At 39.6% G+C, this 19,341-nt stretch overlaps 1 protein-coding gene across 1 annotated transcript in view; it reads right to left on the bottom strand.

The window, feature by feature from the left end:
• Positions 1–2,284: 2,284 nt before the first annotated feature.
• LOC124552275 (ras-related protein Rab-8A) overlaps positions 2,285–19,341 on the bottom strand; it is a 238,328-nt gene continuing 221,271 nt past the window's right edge. The window contains exons 5-6 of the mRNA XM_047126554.1: positions 10,889–11,002; positions 2,285–2,637 (exon numbers count right to left, since the gene is read on the bottom strand). Coding sequence (XP_046982510.1) covers positions 2,536–2,637; positions 10,889–11,002 — 216 coding nt within the window. The 3' untranslated portion in view covers positions 2,285–2,535. The remainder of the gene's footprint in view (positions 2,638–10,888; positions 11,003–19,341) is intronic.

Genomic DNA, 19,341 nt, shown 5'->3' with positions numbered 1-19,341 from the left:
AGTGCTTTTAGACTGTTGGTTATTGCAGCTCCCTAAATACTATAAGAATTAATATTAGAACTTCTTCTTAAATCTTATATACATTTACCCCTTACAATGTACTTAACATTACCGTAAAACTGTATCACAAATGAAAACATTGCACACTTCCACATAATACTGTAGAGCCAAGTTCAAACTTGCATATTACATTTTCACCATCTCTTGTGCAGGAAAATGAAGGAAATGATGATTTAAAAAAAGTAATAAGTGACTCAACATTGTCCTTATCTTCTCTTTTCCTCCTATGAACAAAAAAGAGACAATTGTGGGATAATTCTGTTGGTTACAGTGGATTCTCTGAAGGTGCAAGCACATTGCTAATAGTTGTAGTTCTTTTGCTCTCTTTAATCTAAGAAAGTTTTTACTCAGTGGAAGCATATGAGTCGTTTGTAAGAGCACTATTACTTCGGAAAAAATGGTGTCAAATTTTACAATATTTTTCATGTTAAAAGATTCAATAACACTGTGTTTTCCTGATCAAAGATGCCTGTTTGGTGAGGAATGAAGTAGTGGAAGATGTGTGTGGCAGTTTACATATTCTTACTAACATCTGATGTGCTGTAAACAACAGGCATGTGATCCACAGGAAAAAATACAACAAAGATCAGCTGATGCACAAACCACTGAGTTCTTGTGAAATGGAGCTATAAACCAGGGGGGTGGATCAGTGTGGACACACTAAGTGTAGATATGTATGCCTAAAGTATGAGGTGGTGAAGATGGTATCAGTGATGTACAGAAACACTATTGTTTACCTGTAATGAATATTTTAACTCGGCAGGGGAGTGCGCACTGAAATCAGATTCCTTGGTAGGTTACAAGTGTAAGCTGGACTCAGATTCCAAACCAGAAGCTTGGCTCTTGTGGAGGTAGAGCTCTTAACAACCAACTCAACCATCTGTATACCACTCACAGCTGGCTACCTCAGATGGTAAGTGCCTAGTCCTGGTGTGGAACACAGTTTTCATCTCTCAGTGTACTCTGTGTGAAGGATTCAATCTGAAATTCTTGCACACTGTATGAACCACATCTCCATTTTGTCCAGACAGTTACCATATTTTGTGATATAATTTGCGAGGAGAGCTTCAGCAATAACTTTTTTTAAAGGAGTTTAATATGCAAGTGAAACAAAGAGCTCAAATTTTCAAATTGCGGCATCATATATGGTTGGAATTACAGTCTACAAAATGCAACAGAAGTATAACTTGAAGAATATATCTCTTGAAGACACTGGTCAATGGAAAATAGAAACCTATCAGCTGGAAGTGGTACACCATGAGAAGTACCTATGCTATTCAAAGCACAGTCTTTTAAAAATTTCTTCATAGCAGCCATCACATTCGAGTTATAAACATTCTCAAAAGTAAAAGAGAAAAGACAGTATTCCAGATTGAACAAGGGAATTTTAGTGGCAATGCCCCACAAAATGATTGAATACATCCAAAGAAATGACAAATGTCTCAGAACATTCTGTCCGCTAAATCAATGAACCAAAATAAAAATGAATTAAAAAATCAAGAGGAGATGATGTACCCAGACAATGGTGGACCATGTGTTGCAACTACAAGTCTTCTTGGAAACTAACTGACTGACCTCATAATACAGATTTGTACACACCACCAGTTACTTTTATGTCATATTATAATTTCTAAAGGAAACCTGATACAGGTACTCAGAACCTGAAAAGCAACTAGAAGGGCATTTTCTTTTCTCATCTGCAGAGCAGGGAGTTCTGCAAAATTATTTGTATTTGAAATTGCAGAGAATCCACCGTAAAATGCTTGCAGTTACAGATGCAGCCCTGGTCTTATATGGCTCTGATGACTATCTTCTATAGACAGCAAATTTTCCATATTCAGATGTTATTTCGAAAGGACGCAGGTGCATCAAACAGATGTGCCAGTTCAAACCAATATAGATCTACCATTAAAAAAAAGTCATTAAAAACACTCTACTTGTGTTAACCATCTCAGTCATTGTTTCACTCTGAGAAGCTAGTGGCTGTTCTGTTTCCATCCAGATGAGTTAACACACCTGCTATCTATTGTCACGTACAGAGATGTACAGTCGTCTCAGGACGGATGTCCTCGCCCGATAGTGCAGCAGTAACTCATTCGAGGGCATTCTACTAGTGGCAAATTTTTGGTGAAAAGGAGGAAGAAATGAGAAGATTTATTTCAGTGTGTACAATACAGAAAACACATCCACGTTTCCTCTTCGCTCCCGCTATACGCGTCTCCGTGTGTGCAGATCTCTGCCACCTCTCGGGCCGGCGGTGCTCTGCCACCGCCAACCTTCGGTGAGATGAACTACAAAAGGTTAAAAAAAAGGACACACAACAAAAATGACTTTTCTGAAACGGTGACATCAGCGGAGTCACCAGAGACAGTAGCTGCCCAGATGACTGCAGGACGCCGGTGCAGGTGAAGTGCGCGTCCCCCGGCATTGCGACTCCCGGAGAGCCGGGCGGACGGGCGTGGGGCAGCAGGCAGACTAGCAGCCGCAGCGCCAAGACTCGGCTCCGGCGGGCAGTTTCGACTTGCTCAGGTCCACTTTGGAGCCTTCGGACTTCTCGTTGCTGTCAAAGAGGCTCGCCTGCAGGCAGAATTGGGACAGAAACGTACAGTGCGTAATGGAACTGGCCGGTGATGCTCACACAAACTGTTTACTAAACAACATGGTACACTAGATTAATATACAACACAACACTAACATATTTCATTTACAATTTATGCAGATTTTATCATTTATTTGTCTAATCTATTCGTTTCATAATTTTTGTTGTTCAAATACGAGGGTCACTCCAAAATAAATGCACACTATTTTTGTAAAAATACAGTTTTCATTCTGCACATGTGAAAGTTTTACAGTTTGTAGCTACATCCTTCCCGCTTGTTTTCGAACTTAGTTCAACCTGGTCCCGTGAGTGGCGCCGTCACAGCATGTCTTGAAGATGGCTGCTACACTTGACGTTCGTCAGAAGCAATTTGCTGTCATAGAATTCCTGTGCTGTGAAAACGAGACAGTGGGAAACATCCACAACAGATTGAAAAAGGTGTACGGAGATGCTGCTGTTGATTGCAATACAGTTAGTCGGTGGGCAAGCAGGTTACGTGATAAAAGCGGGCACCCAAGGAAAAAAAAAAAAAAATTCAAAACCACACCTTCTGCTGGAAAAGTTATGGTTACAGTGTTTTTCAATTCCGAAGGTCACTTGCTTGTGGACATCATTCCAAATGGAACCACCATAAATTCTGGTGCATATGTGACGGCACTGAAGAAACTTCAAGCTCGTCTGAGCCGTGTTTGACCACATCAGCAAAAGTAGGATGTTTTGTTGTTGCATGATAATGCACGGCCACATGTCAGTCAAACAACCGTGGAAGCGATCACAAAACTTGGATGGACAACATTGAAACATCCGCCTTACAGTCCTGACCTGGCTCCATGTGACTATCATCTCTTTGGGAAACTGAAAGACTCTCTTCGTGGAACAAGGTTTGAAGATGATGACTCCCTTGTGCATGCTGCCAAACAGTGGCTCCAACAGGTTGGTCCAGAATATTACCCTGCGAGTAGCCTGACGCTGGTTTAAAGGTGGCGTTAGGTAGTCGAGAGGGATGGAAATTATGTGGAGAAATGAAAATATTGTTCCTAAAGGATGTATCTACACACTGTAAAACTTTCAAACATGTAGAATAAAAAATGGATTAAAAAAAATAGTGTGCAGTTCTTTTGGAGTGGCCCTCATAATGATAAAATTCTTGACAGAATGTTAAACGGTAAATTTTCTTATTTCCTAGCAATTTGTCAAATGCTCATACAGAAAAATTGAGACCTTTTACAGCACTCTTTGCCAAACTTTAGAGGAAAGAGGGAAGAAATCTGTATCAACTCATGTCTCCGAGAAGTGAAAATTAAGTTCACCTCTAGTGACAATATCATGAAAAGGATTGACCGCTACTCACCATATAGTGGAAATGTTGGGTCACAGACAGGCAGTCGGGAGGTTAGATGGAGGGGAAGTGAAAAGGAAAGAAGTAAAAAGACTGTCAGTGTGTTGGTGGAATTGATGGCTGTGTAATGCTGCAGTGGGAACAGGGAAGGGGACAGTTGACTGAAGGTCAGTGGCTAACAAATGTTGAGGCCATTAGGGTTACAGGAATGCATGATATATTGCAGGGAGAGGTCCCACCTGAACAATTCAAAAAAGCTGGTGTTGGTAGGTAGGATCCAGATGGAGTAGGCTCTGAAGCAGTCATTAAAATGAAAAATGTTGTGTCGGGCAGTGTGTTCAGCAACTGGGTGGTCCCATCTACATCTTCATCCATAACCCGCAAGCCACCTGACGGTGTGTGGCGGAGGGTACTTTGAGTATCTCTATCGGTTCTCCCTTCTATTCCAGTCTCATATTGTTCGGGGAAAGAAAGATTGTCGGTATGCCTCTGTGTGGGCTCTAATCTCTCTGATTTTATCCTCATGGTCTCTTTGTGAGATATACGTAGGAGGAAGCAATATACTGCTTGACTCCTCGGTGAAGGTACGTTCTTGAACTTCAACAAAAGCCCGTCCCAAGATACTGAGCGTCTCTCCTGCAGAGTCTTCCACTGGAGTTTATCTATCATCTCCGTAACGCTTTCACGATTACTAAATCATCCTGTAACAAAGCGCGCTGCTCTCCACTGGATCTTCTCTATCTCTTCTATCAAGCCTATCTGGTACGGATCCCACAATGGTGAGCAATATTCAAGCAGTGGGCAAACAAGCATACTGTAACCTACTTCCTTTGTTTTTGGATTGCATATCCTTAGGATTCTTCCAATGAATCTCAGTCTGGCATCTGCTTTACTGATGATCAACTTTATATGATCATTCCATTTTAAATCACTTCTAATGCCTACTCTCTGATAATTTATGGAATTAACTGCTTCCAGTTGCTGACCTGCTATACTGTAGCTAAATGCTAAAGGATCTTTCCTTCTTTGTATTCACAGCACATTACACTTGTCTACATTGAGATTCAATTGCCATCCCCTGCACCATGCGTCAATTCGTTGCTGATCCTCCTGCATTTCAGTACAATTTTCCATTGTTACAACCTCTCCATGTACTATAGCATCATCCACAAAAAGCCTCAGTGAACTTCCGATGTTATCCACAAGGTCATTATGTATATTGTGAATAGCAATGGTCCTACCACACTCTCCTGTGGCACACCTGAAATCACTCTTACTTCAGAAGACTTCTCTCCATTGTTTCTCAGCCACTGTTTGTCAGTGGCCATTCATGTGGACAGACAGCTTGTCAGTTGTCATGCTCACAAAGAACACAGAACTGTTTGCAGATTAACTTGTAGATCACGTGACTACTTTCACAGGCAGGACTGTCTTTGATGGGATAGGTGATGCTTCTGACCAGACTGGAGTAGGTGATTGTGGGAGGATATATGGGACACGTCTAGGACCATCAGAGGGATATGAGCCATGAGGCAAGGGGTTGGGAACAGGTGCAGAGTAGGGGTGGATGAGGATAGTACATAGGTTTGGTGGGCTGTGGAATACCAGCATGGGAGGGGTGGGGAAGACAGTAGGCAGGACATTCCACATTTCAGGACACGATGAGAGGTAGTCGAAATCCTGGTGCAGAATGTGATTCAGTTGCTCCAGATTTGAGCGGTACTAAGACATGAGTGGAGTGCTTCTTTGTGGCTGGACAGACAGACATTGAGAGGTGGTGGGCGACTGGAGCAATATACCATGGGAGATCTGTTTTTGTACAAGGTTGGGAGGGTAATTTTGGTCTGTGAAGGCTCAGTGGGGACCTCAGTGTATTTGGAGAGGGACTGCTCATTGCTACAGGTGTGACGGCCACAGGTGACTAGGATGAACAAAGGGACTTCTCAGTACGGAATGAGAGGCAGCTGTCAAAATTTAGGTGCTTGGTAGGTTTGGTATGGATGGAGGTATTGATGTAGCCATCTTTGAGATGGAGATCAGCATCGAGGTAGGTGGCTTGTCAGGTTGAGGAGGACCAGGTGAAGCAAATGGGGGAGAAGGTGTTGAGATTCTGGGTGAATGTGGATAGGAAGTCCTCACCTTTGATCCAGATCACATAGGTGTCATTAATGAATCTGAACCAGGTAAGGAGTTTGGGATTCTGGATGGTTAGGTAGGATTCATCCAGCTGGCCCACAAATAGGTCGACACTGGATGGAGCCATGTGGATTCCCATTTATGTAGCACAGATTTGTTTGTAGGTAACTCCTTCGTTGGTGAAGTAATTGTGGGTGAGGGTATAGTTGGTCACGGTAACCACGACAGATGTTGTAAGTTCGGAATCCATCGTGCATTGGGAAAGGTGGCGTTCAATAGTGGCAAGGTCATGGGCATTAGGGATGTTAATAAAAAGAGAGATGGAGTCAATAGTGATGAACAGAACACTGTGTGGCAAAGGAAGGAGGGTAGGTTGCATGTGATAGCCTGAAGATACTAGAGATTCTCTAGGAGGTGGTACAGTAGTCAGCCATGATGGGGCATCTTATGTGGACTCATTTATGGACGTTAGGAGGTGGGAAATGGTAGTGGTGAGGACAGAGAGACTCATAGGAGAGATTCTGGGATGGGCCTAAGAATTTGAGGAGGGACTGGTGATTCTGTTAGATTTCTGGAAGGAGGTCACTGAGGTGGGGTTTGTAGGTTGATGAATCTAACAGCTGGTGGAGTTCTTCCACCAGATAATCACTGCAGTTGAAAACCACAGTGGCAGAGCCTTGTTAACAGGTAGGATTATAAGGCCAGAATCAGTTTTTAGATGTTGGATTGTGGTTCTACAGATGTAAGGTTGGATTGCATGTTGAGGGATTTAGAGAATGATGGTGAGGCAAGCTTCGAGGTTAAGAAATTCTGGAAAGTTAACAGGGGGTGATATGGAGGCAGTTGGGGTGTATCACAGTTGGATGGAGGAGTGAACTGAATCAGGCAGGGTTCAACATTGGTTTTGGGTTGAGTCTGACGGGTGGAGCTGGTGACTGTAAGGACTGTAAGGACTGAGAGAAGGAGAGAAAGTCTTTAACAAGTCCAATATTGTTGAATTTTGGAGTGGGGAAAAGGTAAGGGCTTTGGAAAGGACTGGTACTTCTGTGGAACTAAGGCTTCTGGATGAAAGGTTCATGACTGTGTTTTGGGTCTATTTAGGTTCTGGATTCTGTCTACTGGTAGAAGTGAGATTTTGAGGGTGGAGGAAATGTAGGAGGACTGTGAGGCATGATTTGTCAGCTGTGAGGGGACATGGCAGATGTTTGGAGGTGGTTGTTGAGGTGGAGGACAGTGGTAGTCCAAGGCGGGAGTAGGTAGTGAGCAGGTTGGAGAGTTTTCTGAGGTAGCATTGTGCATGCCACTTTAATTCCTAGAGGGCAATAGTTTCATTATGAGAGATGGGATACAGGAATTTGGGATTGCATAGCAGGAGAATTTTATGGATGGAGAGGAGGTTTGGATGTGACTGACATGGTTTCAGGGGTGTGTTGGTGAGTGTTAAAGACTGGCAGAATCTGAACAGATGGATATCACTGTGGAAGGAGTGGTTGCAGCCAATGGTGGGTAGATTTGATGTTAAGGCCATTTAGGCGGATTCTGTGAGCCATGCAGTAATGCAGAAATAGTATGTGAGACTGGGTTTTGGGCAGGGATAAGGAAAATTTTTGTATTGGCGCAAGGAGGAGGATCCAAGTTGGAGGATAAAAATGAAATGCATAACAATATGTAAATTACATAGAAATACATGTGAAAATATTTGAGAAATATGCTAAATGCTTGGGAAAAATCACAGAAAGGGTGGAGCAGTTGAAGTGTGGGGAATCAAGATGAAATCTGAGAGAGTAGGCCCGATAGTGAAAGGCAGAAACAAACTGAAATTGACATGACATCACAATGAGATCAAAGATAAAAATAAGCAAAAAGATAGTAATGTGGGCTGCAGGTCAGTGGGAAGATACATCTGAAGAATGGGGACAGCCACACCACATGTGAGTTGACAGGATGAGGTACAAGATCACATGGTACAGGAAGGTATGGAAAATAGCACGCGAAAATACACGAGAGTGAGCCAGGAAGAGTGATCAATTTGAAAGTCTAGGATTAATTATATCAGTGGGAGTGATGTGCGATGCAAGATGCTGCACAAACTGTCAGCGTGGTCTCGCAGCCGTGTGTTGCGCGTGGATGAGACAGTCGATAGGGTGTGACTCATAAGCCAGAGCGTGTGGTGTGGTTTGGAAGAAGATATGGACACTGAGTAAAGTAATGCAATAGAAAATAGTAACAAAGGAAAACAGCACTGGGTTACGGTATGGAAGAAAAGTTGTGAGGCAAAATCAAACAATGGAAAATCCAGTGTGGAATAATAACAATACTATGAAAAGGATAGACTCCTACTCATCACGCAGTGACGATGTTGAATCCCAGACAGGCACAAAAAAGACTGTCAAACATGTCAACTTTTGGCCAGAAAGTATTCTTCTGAAATAGACAACACACACACACACACACACACACACACACACACAAGACTGCTGTCTCTGGCTGCTGTACTGCCACCTCTCACCCTCCTTCTGAGCTCCCACCTCCCGGCGCATCTAGCTGTGCTACTCTCTCTCCAGCTCATCCCTGTGTGCTCTCACAAACAGCACTTTACAGTCCCCAACCCCTACCCTGTTAACCTCCCCCCCCTTTCTCTCTGCCCCACACTCCTCCTTACCCCCACCACCAGGCTGCGTCTCCCGTAGTGTTCTGCTCCTGTTGTAAAGAGACAAGGAACTATAGCCAGTGCTTGCCTTAAGCGGCACAACTGCCAGTACTGTTGATAGAAACAGTTAAAACAGGAAGGCAAAAAAGAAAGGGAAAAACACTCCTAACTTTTGGAACAGCGTGTCCCTTCCTCACAGAGGACATGGGGATTTGGTTGGGGGATGGGCATCTCACAAGCATATGGCATTTGAAGGTCAATGCCCAGACATCAATTCACTAAATCAGTACCATACAATTCTCAAAAACAATTACATTTGCACATAAGATAATTTCAGAATGCTGTCAATAAAAAAAAATTCAGCTGCTTTTCACATACTTCGGGAAGTGAGTGTGTAGTGTACATGAGTTGGCATTTTTTTATTTTTCTTCACTTGTATTTAAATTAAAAGATGTTACTTTTATTAATAAAATCATTGCTCAATATTTGTCAAGTAACATTTTCAGTTGGTAATAAACATCAAATTTTAATGAAAGTAACAAAACGTTGTTGCTGCAGTGGGACTCGTACCTCCGACTTTACATTTGCCCAATCTCTACACTATGCACTCACCTACCAATGAATACAAAAATATACTGGAAATGATTTTTACTTGCAAATCTTCAAATTTTTGAAGGTGGTGTTCTTAAGTTTTTTGTCCAAACATTGATCTTCAAATCTTACAAGTTGTGAATTGAGAGTGCTCCAGATGTTATGTGGTGGAAAGGGGAAAGTGAATACATAATTTTCAAATTTGATGCCAAGTTAAGAAGAAAAGCCCTTTAACACAAGAATAATGTTGCATAAAAGGGAAACTTCATGGCTAGCATAATGAAATCAAGCCAACAGAGCAACAAGAGTCCAGAGAGTATTGATATCTTAGGTTGTAAAAAATGACTTCATATAAAAGCATGTTCATAAAAACTTGTTATTTCATACTTAAATATTCATATTCTGCATATCTGAATTAATGTTGAAGCATTCTGCCTAAAATTGTTACCCATTTTAATAATTTTTTAATGATGTACCAGTGATTGTTATTCTCAGAGACATAAAGTGTTTCGTTTATGTGTGATGCGACTGTTGTTACGAACAGTCTTGGTGGGACTCTGGTTGTAAATGGAGATGGTATGCTTTTGTAGAACTGCTGGAGGCAGATGTATTTCATGTTACTAGTTAGGGGTGTGAAATATTGTTGAATATAATTATTTCAAAATTCAGAAACTTTATTTCATTCAATAATCTTTGGAATCCACCCGAATATCACACTCCTTTCAGCAGTTAATCTTCATACAAGAATAGGATCCACAGTCACCATCGTGCCCTACTGGAGGCAACAAGAACACCGACAAAATAATTAGCTAAGAAATAACTTAGAATTCTAGATGCATATGTGGCTTTCGAAGCAACTTACCTCAAAATAATGATCAGTACCTGGTTTGAAGAATGATAATTCAACATTAAGTTATGTAGAATGTCAAAGTGTGTAACAGTAATACATTGGTTACCACATGGGCTATTGTATATGTACAAATTTATTGAAACAGTTACATAATTTCAGAATGAATATTTCACACTGGAGCAGAGTGCATCCATTTTGATATTTCCCTGAAGATTAAAACCGTATGACACCCCTGGATTTGAACCCAGAAACTTGCCTTTTGAAGGCAGTGCTCTTACACCTAGGCTGTGGGCATTCTATTTCTCCAGTATATCCTTTCTGTAAGTAGTGCTCAACTAGCAAGGTATGCAGGTAAACTTCTGTGAAGTTTGGTAGGTAGAAAAAGATGTGATGACAGAAATAGTGCTATGAGAGGCAGGTTGTGGGTCACACCCCAATGAGATCTGCCTGAGAAAGGTGTGAACAGTCGGACTGGGCTGAGGTCTAATGTAGGATACAGTTATAGACTCTGCATTAAATTTTGACGAGAGACAGTTTTCTCAGTTCTCTATCCTGACTATTTCTGAAATTTTGGTCTGTAATGTCACATCCACCTGTATTCAGAATACGATATTAGAACAAAGAAGACACTAGCTTTGAGAAGTGAGATGCACAGATACATACCCTGCGCTCCCGCTGCTCTCGTATTCTCCTGGCTAACGTCAAGAATGCTTCTTCGATGTTTATGTTCTGTTTGCATGAAACTTCAAAAAATGGCATGTCAAAGTTTTCAGCAATCTGAAAAAAAAAAAAAAAAATCAAAGGACTAAGTACTCATGTGTTTAGGTCTCTAAAAAATAGCTAAGAGGTGTATGAATGAAACTTCAAGGGCTGTGAAGGAGTCACAGCTGGTTGTCACTATAAACTATATCAGTCACTTAGGACTAATGATAAATCCGTTCACACAGATGGTTATGGAAACTACTTCTACATTAATGCATGAAAATCAGACACTTCAAAAAAGTTGCATGAAATACATTAAGTACATTAATGCATGAAAACCAGACACTTCAAAAAAGTCACTTGTCTTCTACATACTTCACTCACATATTTTAAATATGAACATACTACGTTAGGCTTTACCTTGAGTGTTATTGACATCAAATGAAACAACAAGTTTACTGTTACCAGTCACTGTTTATTTATCTCCATGACACATTTCAAAGGCTTAAACCTACATCATCAGGTGGATTTATATTTGTTGTATGACATATGTGGGTGTTGTGTTGTTATAATTTTAGGAGGAACTTATGGCACTGTCTGGTGGAGAAACAAAACACTATTTTGGAACATTCTTCTTTTTTTTATATAAAAACTAAAAGTGAATCTACTGATAAAAATAAAATAAGTGAAATAGAATACCTCCAGTGGTCACAGGGTCCTTTCATAGTTGCATGTTATTTTTTATTCTAAACATTTATACTGCCACCTGCTTGGTGTTCAACTGTGAATTTTATGTTTTCATGGAAGATGTTGTATAATTTATTCAACTCACTGATGTCATCTTTTGTGCCATTGATTATTATGATGGTATCAGACTACATGTCTGTAGTAGTAGATGATATTTTTTGAATAGGTGGTGATTGGAATTCAGATTTTTGTCTTCTAATTATTTATAAATATTTCAGGTAACCATCTGGAAAGGTCTGAGCCCATTGCCAGGCCATCTGTTTGTTTGTTTGTAGAGTTTATTCTATACCACCTGAAATATTTATTTCAACATCTCAAAATAAAGACCTCCAAAGCCCTTTAAAATTTATTTGTGATAATGTTGTTATGATGTATATATTCTTTGTACTTTGTGATAATGTTTCTGTTTTGCTGTATGATCCTTGCACTTAATAGTTTCCAGATGTCATCTTTGTTTACAAAATATGACAATATACATGTCAATGTTACAAGAGTGAAAGAAACCTGTGACCACTAGAGGTATTCTGTTTTAATTATTTTATTTTTGCCGTTAGATATAAGTTTAGTTTTTGTTATGTAAAAAAAACATGTTCTGAGATAGTGTTTTCTATCTCCACTAGACAATGCCATAAGTTCCTCCAAAAATCATAACATGACACACACATATGGCATATTAACAAGTGTAAATCCACCTGATGAGGGAGGTTTAAACCATTTAAATGTATCATGGAGATAAATAAACAGGAACACGTATTATGTTTGAGTATAATGACTTTTCTGGAGACTAGAAATCTACTCTGTAGGAATCAGCATGGGTTTCGAAAAAGACGGTCGTGTGAAACCCGGCTCGTGCTATTTGTCCACGAGACTCCGAGGGCCATAGACACGGGTTCACAGGTAGATGCCGTGTTTCTTGACTTCTGCAAGGCATTCAATACAGTTCCCCACAGTCATTTAATGAACAAACAAAGAGCATATGGACTATCAGACCAATTGTGTGATTGGATTGAAGAGTTCTTAGATAACAGAACGCAGCATGTCATTCTCAATGGAGAAAAGTCTTCCAAAGTAAGAGTGATTTCAGGTGTGCAGGGGAGTGTCATAGGACTGTTGTTATTCACAATATACATAAATGACCTTGTGGATGACATCGGAAGTTCACTGAGGCTTTTTGCAGATGATGCTGTGGTGTATCGAGAGGTTGTAACAATGGAAAATTGTACTGAAATGCAGGAGGATCTGCAGCGAATTGACGCATGGTGCAGGGAGTGGCAATTGAATCTCAATGTAGACAAGTGTAATGTGCTGCGAATACATAGAAAGATAGATCCCTTATCATTTAGCTACAAAATAGCAGGTCAGCAACTGGAAGCAGTTAACTTCATAAGTTATCTGGGAGTACGCATTACGAGTGATTTAAAATGGAATGATCATATAAAGTTGATTGTCGGTAAAGCAGATGCTAGACTGAGATTCATTGGAAGAAACCTAAGGAAATGTAATCCAAAAACAAAGGAAGTAGGTTACAGTACACTTGTCCGCCCACTGCTTGAATACTGCTCAGCAGTGTGGGATCCGTACCAGATAGGGTTGATAGAAGAGAGAGAGAAGATCCAACGGAGAGCAGCATGCTTCGTTACAGGATCATTTAGTAATCATGAAACCGTTACGGAGATGATAGATAAACTCCAGTGGAAGACTCTGCAGGAGAGACGCTCAGTAGCTTGGTACGGGCTTTTGTTAAAGTTTCGAGAACATACCTTCACCGAAGAGTCAAGCAGTATATTGCTCCCTCCCACGTATATCTTGCGAAGAGACCATGAGGATAAAATCAGAGAGATTAGAGCCCACACAGAAGCATACCGACAATCCTTCTTTCCACGAACAACACGAGACTGGAATAGAGGGGAGAACCGATAGAGGTACTCAGGGTACCCTCCACCACACACCGTCAGGTGGCTTGTGGAGTATGGATGTAGATGTAGATGTAGACTCAGCTATTGTTTTTACCTGATACTTCTTACTAGACATAGAACATTGTTGCCTGTTTGTACAGGGTGAGACAGCTAAGACAGGCCATCCCAAATATATCCAGAATGAATAAATATATTGAGGTGCAATTTTCACCAAGTTATAGTGGACAATATGGCATATTTGATGATGTCTACAAGCAATTTTTAACATTTATAGTCAGAAAATTACAACACAGACTTTGCCTTTTTTTCCATACTTTTTTCTGTGGCATATGAAAGAAGCTTCTACGAGAACTTCAGTGACATAAGATGTATGGGGCTCACTCAAATAGTATCGAGATAACAGTGCTGCAAACTAGTGTCTCACGGTCAGGAGAAAAGATTCCAGGAACATCTGGCCTATTATACCAAATGTAAGCAAACAGGTAACTCAGGTGGGGTTTGCATGTTTACTATCTTAGCTGCCATACCAAGTGCTCATACTGTTGACCTTGAGTGTTACTACACACTGTAAAATGATTCTGCAGAAACAACACTGCACATTTAATTTCATCTGGAATTAATGGCAGCACAGGTCTGTGTTAAAAGGCACTTCAGGCCTTCAGAAATCATCACCTCATTGATATTTCATAATAGACATCTCGTTTTAATTTTCATCACAGATAAAAGTATAGAAGTGTTAAGTTTGGTGAATGTGCAGACCATTCTGCATTTCCTGAATGACCTTTTGAATGCTCTCAGAATGTTCTCCTAAGAGCATCAGTTATTACATGTCCAGAATGGGAGGGACATCCATGATGTTGCTACCACCCTGATTGCCTTATATCCAGTGGAATATCTTCTTCCAATAACTGCAGCAGTAGCATATCTTAGGAACTCTAGATACTTGAGTGTATTTGGATTCCCATCAATAAAACAGACAACAATGATGCCGGTCTTGAAAAATATGCACCAAATACTGACAGAACAAAAATGTCACTTTTACACACTTCTTTGAGCCAGTGTGGATTTTCAACTGATGACTGGTGCATACTGTGAAGACTGACTTGCCCGGGTTTGTAAACAATATTTATTTCTTAAACAAAATTTTGCACAGATGTGTCACATCTCTTGGCACTTTTGGCAGATAACATTTGGAGAGCTATGACCATTTTTGGAATTCTGCTGCTAAAATGTTAGTATCGTTTGTTTCACCAGTTTCTCTTCTTTTTCTTTGGTGCACTACATTCTGCACATTACCAGTTTCTAGCACTTTTTTTATAATGTTTGCAAAAACAGATCATGAGTTCTTGGCATGATCTTGGTGCTCTTCAGCATACAACTGCACTGGTGCTCTAATAGTTTGGCAATATTCACTCTAAACGGTACCCATTTTTTTTTACTGTCGTATGCATTAGGAATGTCTCAATAGCTTTACAAGCAAGTTATCTGATTGCTACAACAACAGAATACTGATAGCCTTCAAGTGCACAGGTAAACACAAGAACCTTATATGAGTTATGTGCTTGCTCACATTTGGTATGATGTGGAAAAAGTTTGTGGAACCTCTTCTCCTGGTGGTGGGACAGGGTCTGCATCACTGTTATCTTGATACTATTCGATCAAGTCCATACATGTTATGTAGCTGAAGTTCTCCTAGAAGATTCTTTCTAATGCCATAGAAAAGTATATAGTTCCACAAGAAAAAACAAAGTTGGTGTCATAATCTAGTGACTATAAGTGATAAAAATTACTTGTAAATGTCAAAAAATCTGCCATATTATCATATATTACTTGGTGAAAACCACACTGTCATATATTTATTCATTCTAGATATATTTGGTGTTGGCTGTCTTAGCTGCCTAATGTATATTAGAAACGTTGAAAACGATGTAATGTGAATGTCAGTGCCAACCGTAATTTACATACTGATATGTAGCTAGCCAACTGTGACAGCTGGTAAATGAAATACCTGATCCCAAATCCATATAGGTGTGAGGAATGCACACTTCGAGTGAAGTATGTGATACATTGTAATTTTTATATGTTTTTACATATTTCTGATTTTATTTCTTTCCTTCACATATATAATATGAGGTTCTTTCAAATGAAACCTGGTCAGTGTGTCTACCTTTGCCTTACACGTAACTGCAGGTATGGTGGCGCCGTCTATGGGTAAAGAGACTGACAAGTGCGCACTGTTTGATGTCGCATAGCGCCAGTGTGGTTTCACACTGAAGAGAATATGGTCATACAAGTTATCGTCCACTACCAAACACGCAGGCAAGTAAGCAGGAACAACGAGGAGTGATTCAAAGTTTGGTGGCAGACGAGTTGGAAGCCATGAAATGTATTGACAGATGAAGGCTGTATATGATGAGTACAGTCTGAGTCATTCAAGTGTTGTGGAATCTTGCAAACGATTCCTTGAGGGACGCGAGTCACTGGAAGACAATGCTCATTCTGGACAGGCTCATCACATCGGAAATGGTTGTGGAAGTGAATGCTTTAACCTCGGAAAACTGCAGAATCACCATGTGTTTGGACCTCTAAAACAAGCTATTCACAGACATCAATTCACAATGGATGATGAAGTGTGTGACTGGGCCCAGGTGTGGATCTGACAGCATCCTACTAGCTACTTCAAGGATGGAATCGACCAGCTAGTGTCGCAATAGGGTAAATGTGCCAACACTTTTGGCGACTATTTTTGAGTATGTGTACTGTGTATAACTACATTTCTGAGTTAATAAAATCATTACCACTACTTTACACTAGTGACCGGGTTTCATTTGAATTTCCCTTATAATATTTACCATCATTGGAAGTAATTTAATGATCTGCAGAACACAAAGTTCATCATCTCATTTCTAATGCAAAATTATGAATCTGTACCAACTGAAATTTAGTGTAAACCTGTTTCTCTTCAGTTGATTCGATAGTCTTAAAAGTCAGAAAGGCAGAAATTAATCCAAGTGATGCAGCTTTTTGTACAAAATATGTATTATTTTCAGATAGAAGTATCTGGAAAACACTGTAATTGTTATAGTCAACTGTTTAAAATGCAGAGAGTTCAAAGCTTCACAATCTCTAGCACAATTTTAAAGTTATATTAAAGTGTTGATATTGGAATGTCAGTAAATGGTGGTAGCAAAACTGATTCATTTTTTCACAATTTGCATATTTCTTTTATTATTTTTAAAAATAAAATCTTGCAAAACTTTATATACGGAAGTTTTATGTTTAGCAAAAATGTTTCTCTGCAATGTCATTTCTTTATGGAGAACATGTTGCCCTACTTAAAACTTTGTGCACAATCTACTTCTCTTTGCAAATCATGATAAATAAAAAAATTGTAACAATTTAAATGTTATTCTTATTCATTTATGTATAGACTGTGCATGGCCAAAGGCCTTTTATAAGGAGTTGCTAATGGCTGGAGTTGTCAGTCAGTAATGTGGCAAATTTATAGCAACATTCAGACAGACAAAGGCAGTATATTTTCTCCGTGTATATAATATATAAATAAATATGTAATATACAACAAGAAAATGTCCACAAAAATCTTGGAAAGTTCTTGACAAATTTACTTCAAATTTTTACACATTTATCTAATAAACATTGGAATGGACATAGGCTATACATTTTTTTAAACAACACTATACAGGTTTTTCTGTACTAACTGACCACAAGAAAGTTAATGCTGTGCTGTGCTGTGCCATGCTATGAAAATGTACAGGTTACGTTTTCTTTCCCGCGATCAGTTTTAACTGTGACAGCAAGCCATTTAAATCATTAGACGAATTGTTTTTACTCTGCATATACTTTTTCCTTACATATAATTTTAAACTGAATTGTATGAGCAACTATTTGCTGTTTTTTCTTCTTCCTTGTAGCCAGTTTCAGCAGAACACAGGAAAGTTGTATTTATGACTGATCAGCTTATGATTAGAATAGTACTAAGGAATCTGAATCGTCCAAAACTTTGTAATCCTATTGATTTACAGATCACAACTATGGAAAATACCATCACTGAATGTGCTATCCTCACAGATCCAGCAGTTGTAGAGGTCTCTCTCACACTCCGTATGCAACTGATTGATTTTAAGTGACTTCATTTCCCAATCAAGATGTTCTTGGCAAAAACAATAAATAATTAATGGAAAATCTCATATAAGATGTGAAACAAATACTAACAAAGAGATAGAGGGGCTGGCCAGTACTTACCTCAGCTCAGTACAGCCGATAGATACACATCGGCTGTACTGAGCTGAGGTAAGTACTGGCCAGCCCCTCTATCTCTTTGTTAAAACAATAAATAACATAGAGAGGGTAAGAGATGGACAGATTGGGGGGGGGGGGAGAATGGACATAGAGAGGGGGGGGGGGAGATAATGAACAGGAAGAGAGAGAGGAGAGAAGGAGATCAGGATGTAAAGCCAACTCTCGTACATACAAGGGCTATTCAAAAAGTAAGGTGACTTTTAAAATTGCGTGGGCAATGTACATTCGATTATCGATCCTGAACGTATATTCACTGTTTCAAGTATACAGTATACTTTATTTGTTTTTGACAGATAGAAAGGTCAGACAGGTTTTAGTGTGCTCAGCAATTTTTGGCTATTATAAAAAAATGGAGCAAAGAATGTGCATCAAATTTTGCATGAAAAATGGAATCAATTGCTCTAAAACACTTGAAATGTTGACAGTGGCATACAGTGAGCCTACTCTAAGTAAAAAAAAAGTTTACAAGTGGTGGAAGCTCATCCAACATATCCAACCCCGAACCTCGCTCTGGATGACCCAGCACATCGACAACAGATGATAACATCTAAGCTGTGAAGAAAATTGTTTTGGAAAATTCTCAGATTACCATAGGAGGAGTTTCTGAGGATGTTGGCATGTTGGTCGGTTCATGTCATGGAATTTTTTTGGATATTTTGGGCATAATATCTGTGTCAGTGAAATTTGTTCCAAAACTTCTCAATTTTGATCAGAAGAACTGTCACATGAGCATTGCTCAGGAGCTCTTGAATTATGTCAATGATGATCCTGATTTGCTCAAAAGGGTGAGAACTTGTGGTGAAACATGGGTTTATGGTTATGATGTTGAAACCAAAGCCCAATTGTCCCAATCAAAGCATCCCCGAGAGCCAAGACTGAAAAATAGCACTCCAAGTTCGATCATGTGTCAAATTCTTGCTCACTGTTTTTTTGAATTACCATATATATAATGAATTTTTGCCTCAAGGTTATACGGTCAATAAGGATGTTAAGCACTGTTTGTGAGAAGCAATACACAAAAAACGGCCAATTTGTGGAAAAATAATTCATGGCTTTTGCATCACGACAATGCACCTGCTCATTCATTGTTGCTTGTGAGAGACTTTTTGGCGAAAAAAAAAACACAACAATCATGCCTCAGCCACCATATTCACTGTGACTTTTTCCTGCTCACAAAACTGAAGAGCCCTATCATAGGATGAAGATTTTCAACAATTGAGGAAATAAAAACTGCATCGTTGGAAGTATTCAAGGCTGTACCAAAAAGTGCTATTGGAAGTGCTTCGAGGATTGGAAGAAGGATTGTATCTCATAGGGATTACTTTGAAGGGGACAACATGAACATTGATGGATAAATAAATATTTTCACAAAAATATAAAGTCAGCTTACTTTTTGAACACAGGTCGTATTTAGCAATTGTGAAACACTAC

The sequence above is a fragment of the Schistocerca americana genome, chromosome 10, assembly GCF_021461395.2.
Source record: "Schistocerca americana isolate TAMUIC-IGC-003095 chromosome 10, iqSchAmer2.1, whole genome shotgun sequence".
Classification (NCBI taxonomy): Eukaryota; Metazoa; Arthropoda; class Insecta; order Orthoptera; family Acrididae; genus Schistocerca; species Schistocerca americana.
The sequence above is the reverse complement of the archived record's forward strand: the minus strand, read 5'-3'. Positions and strand labels throughout refer to the sequence as shown.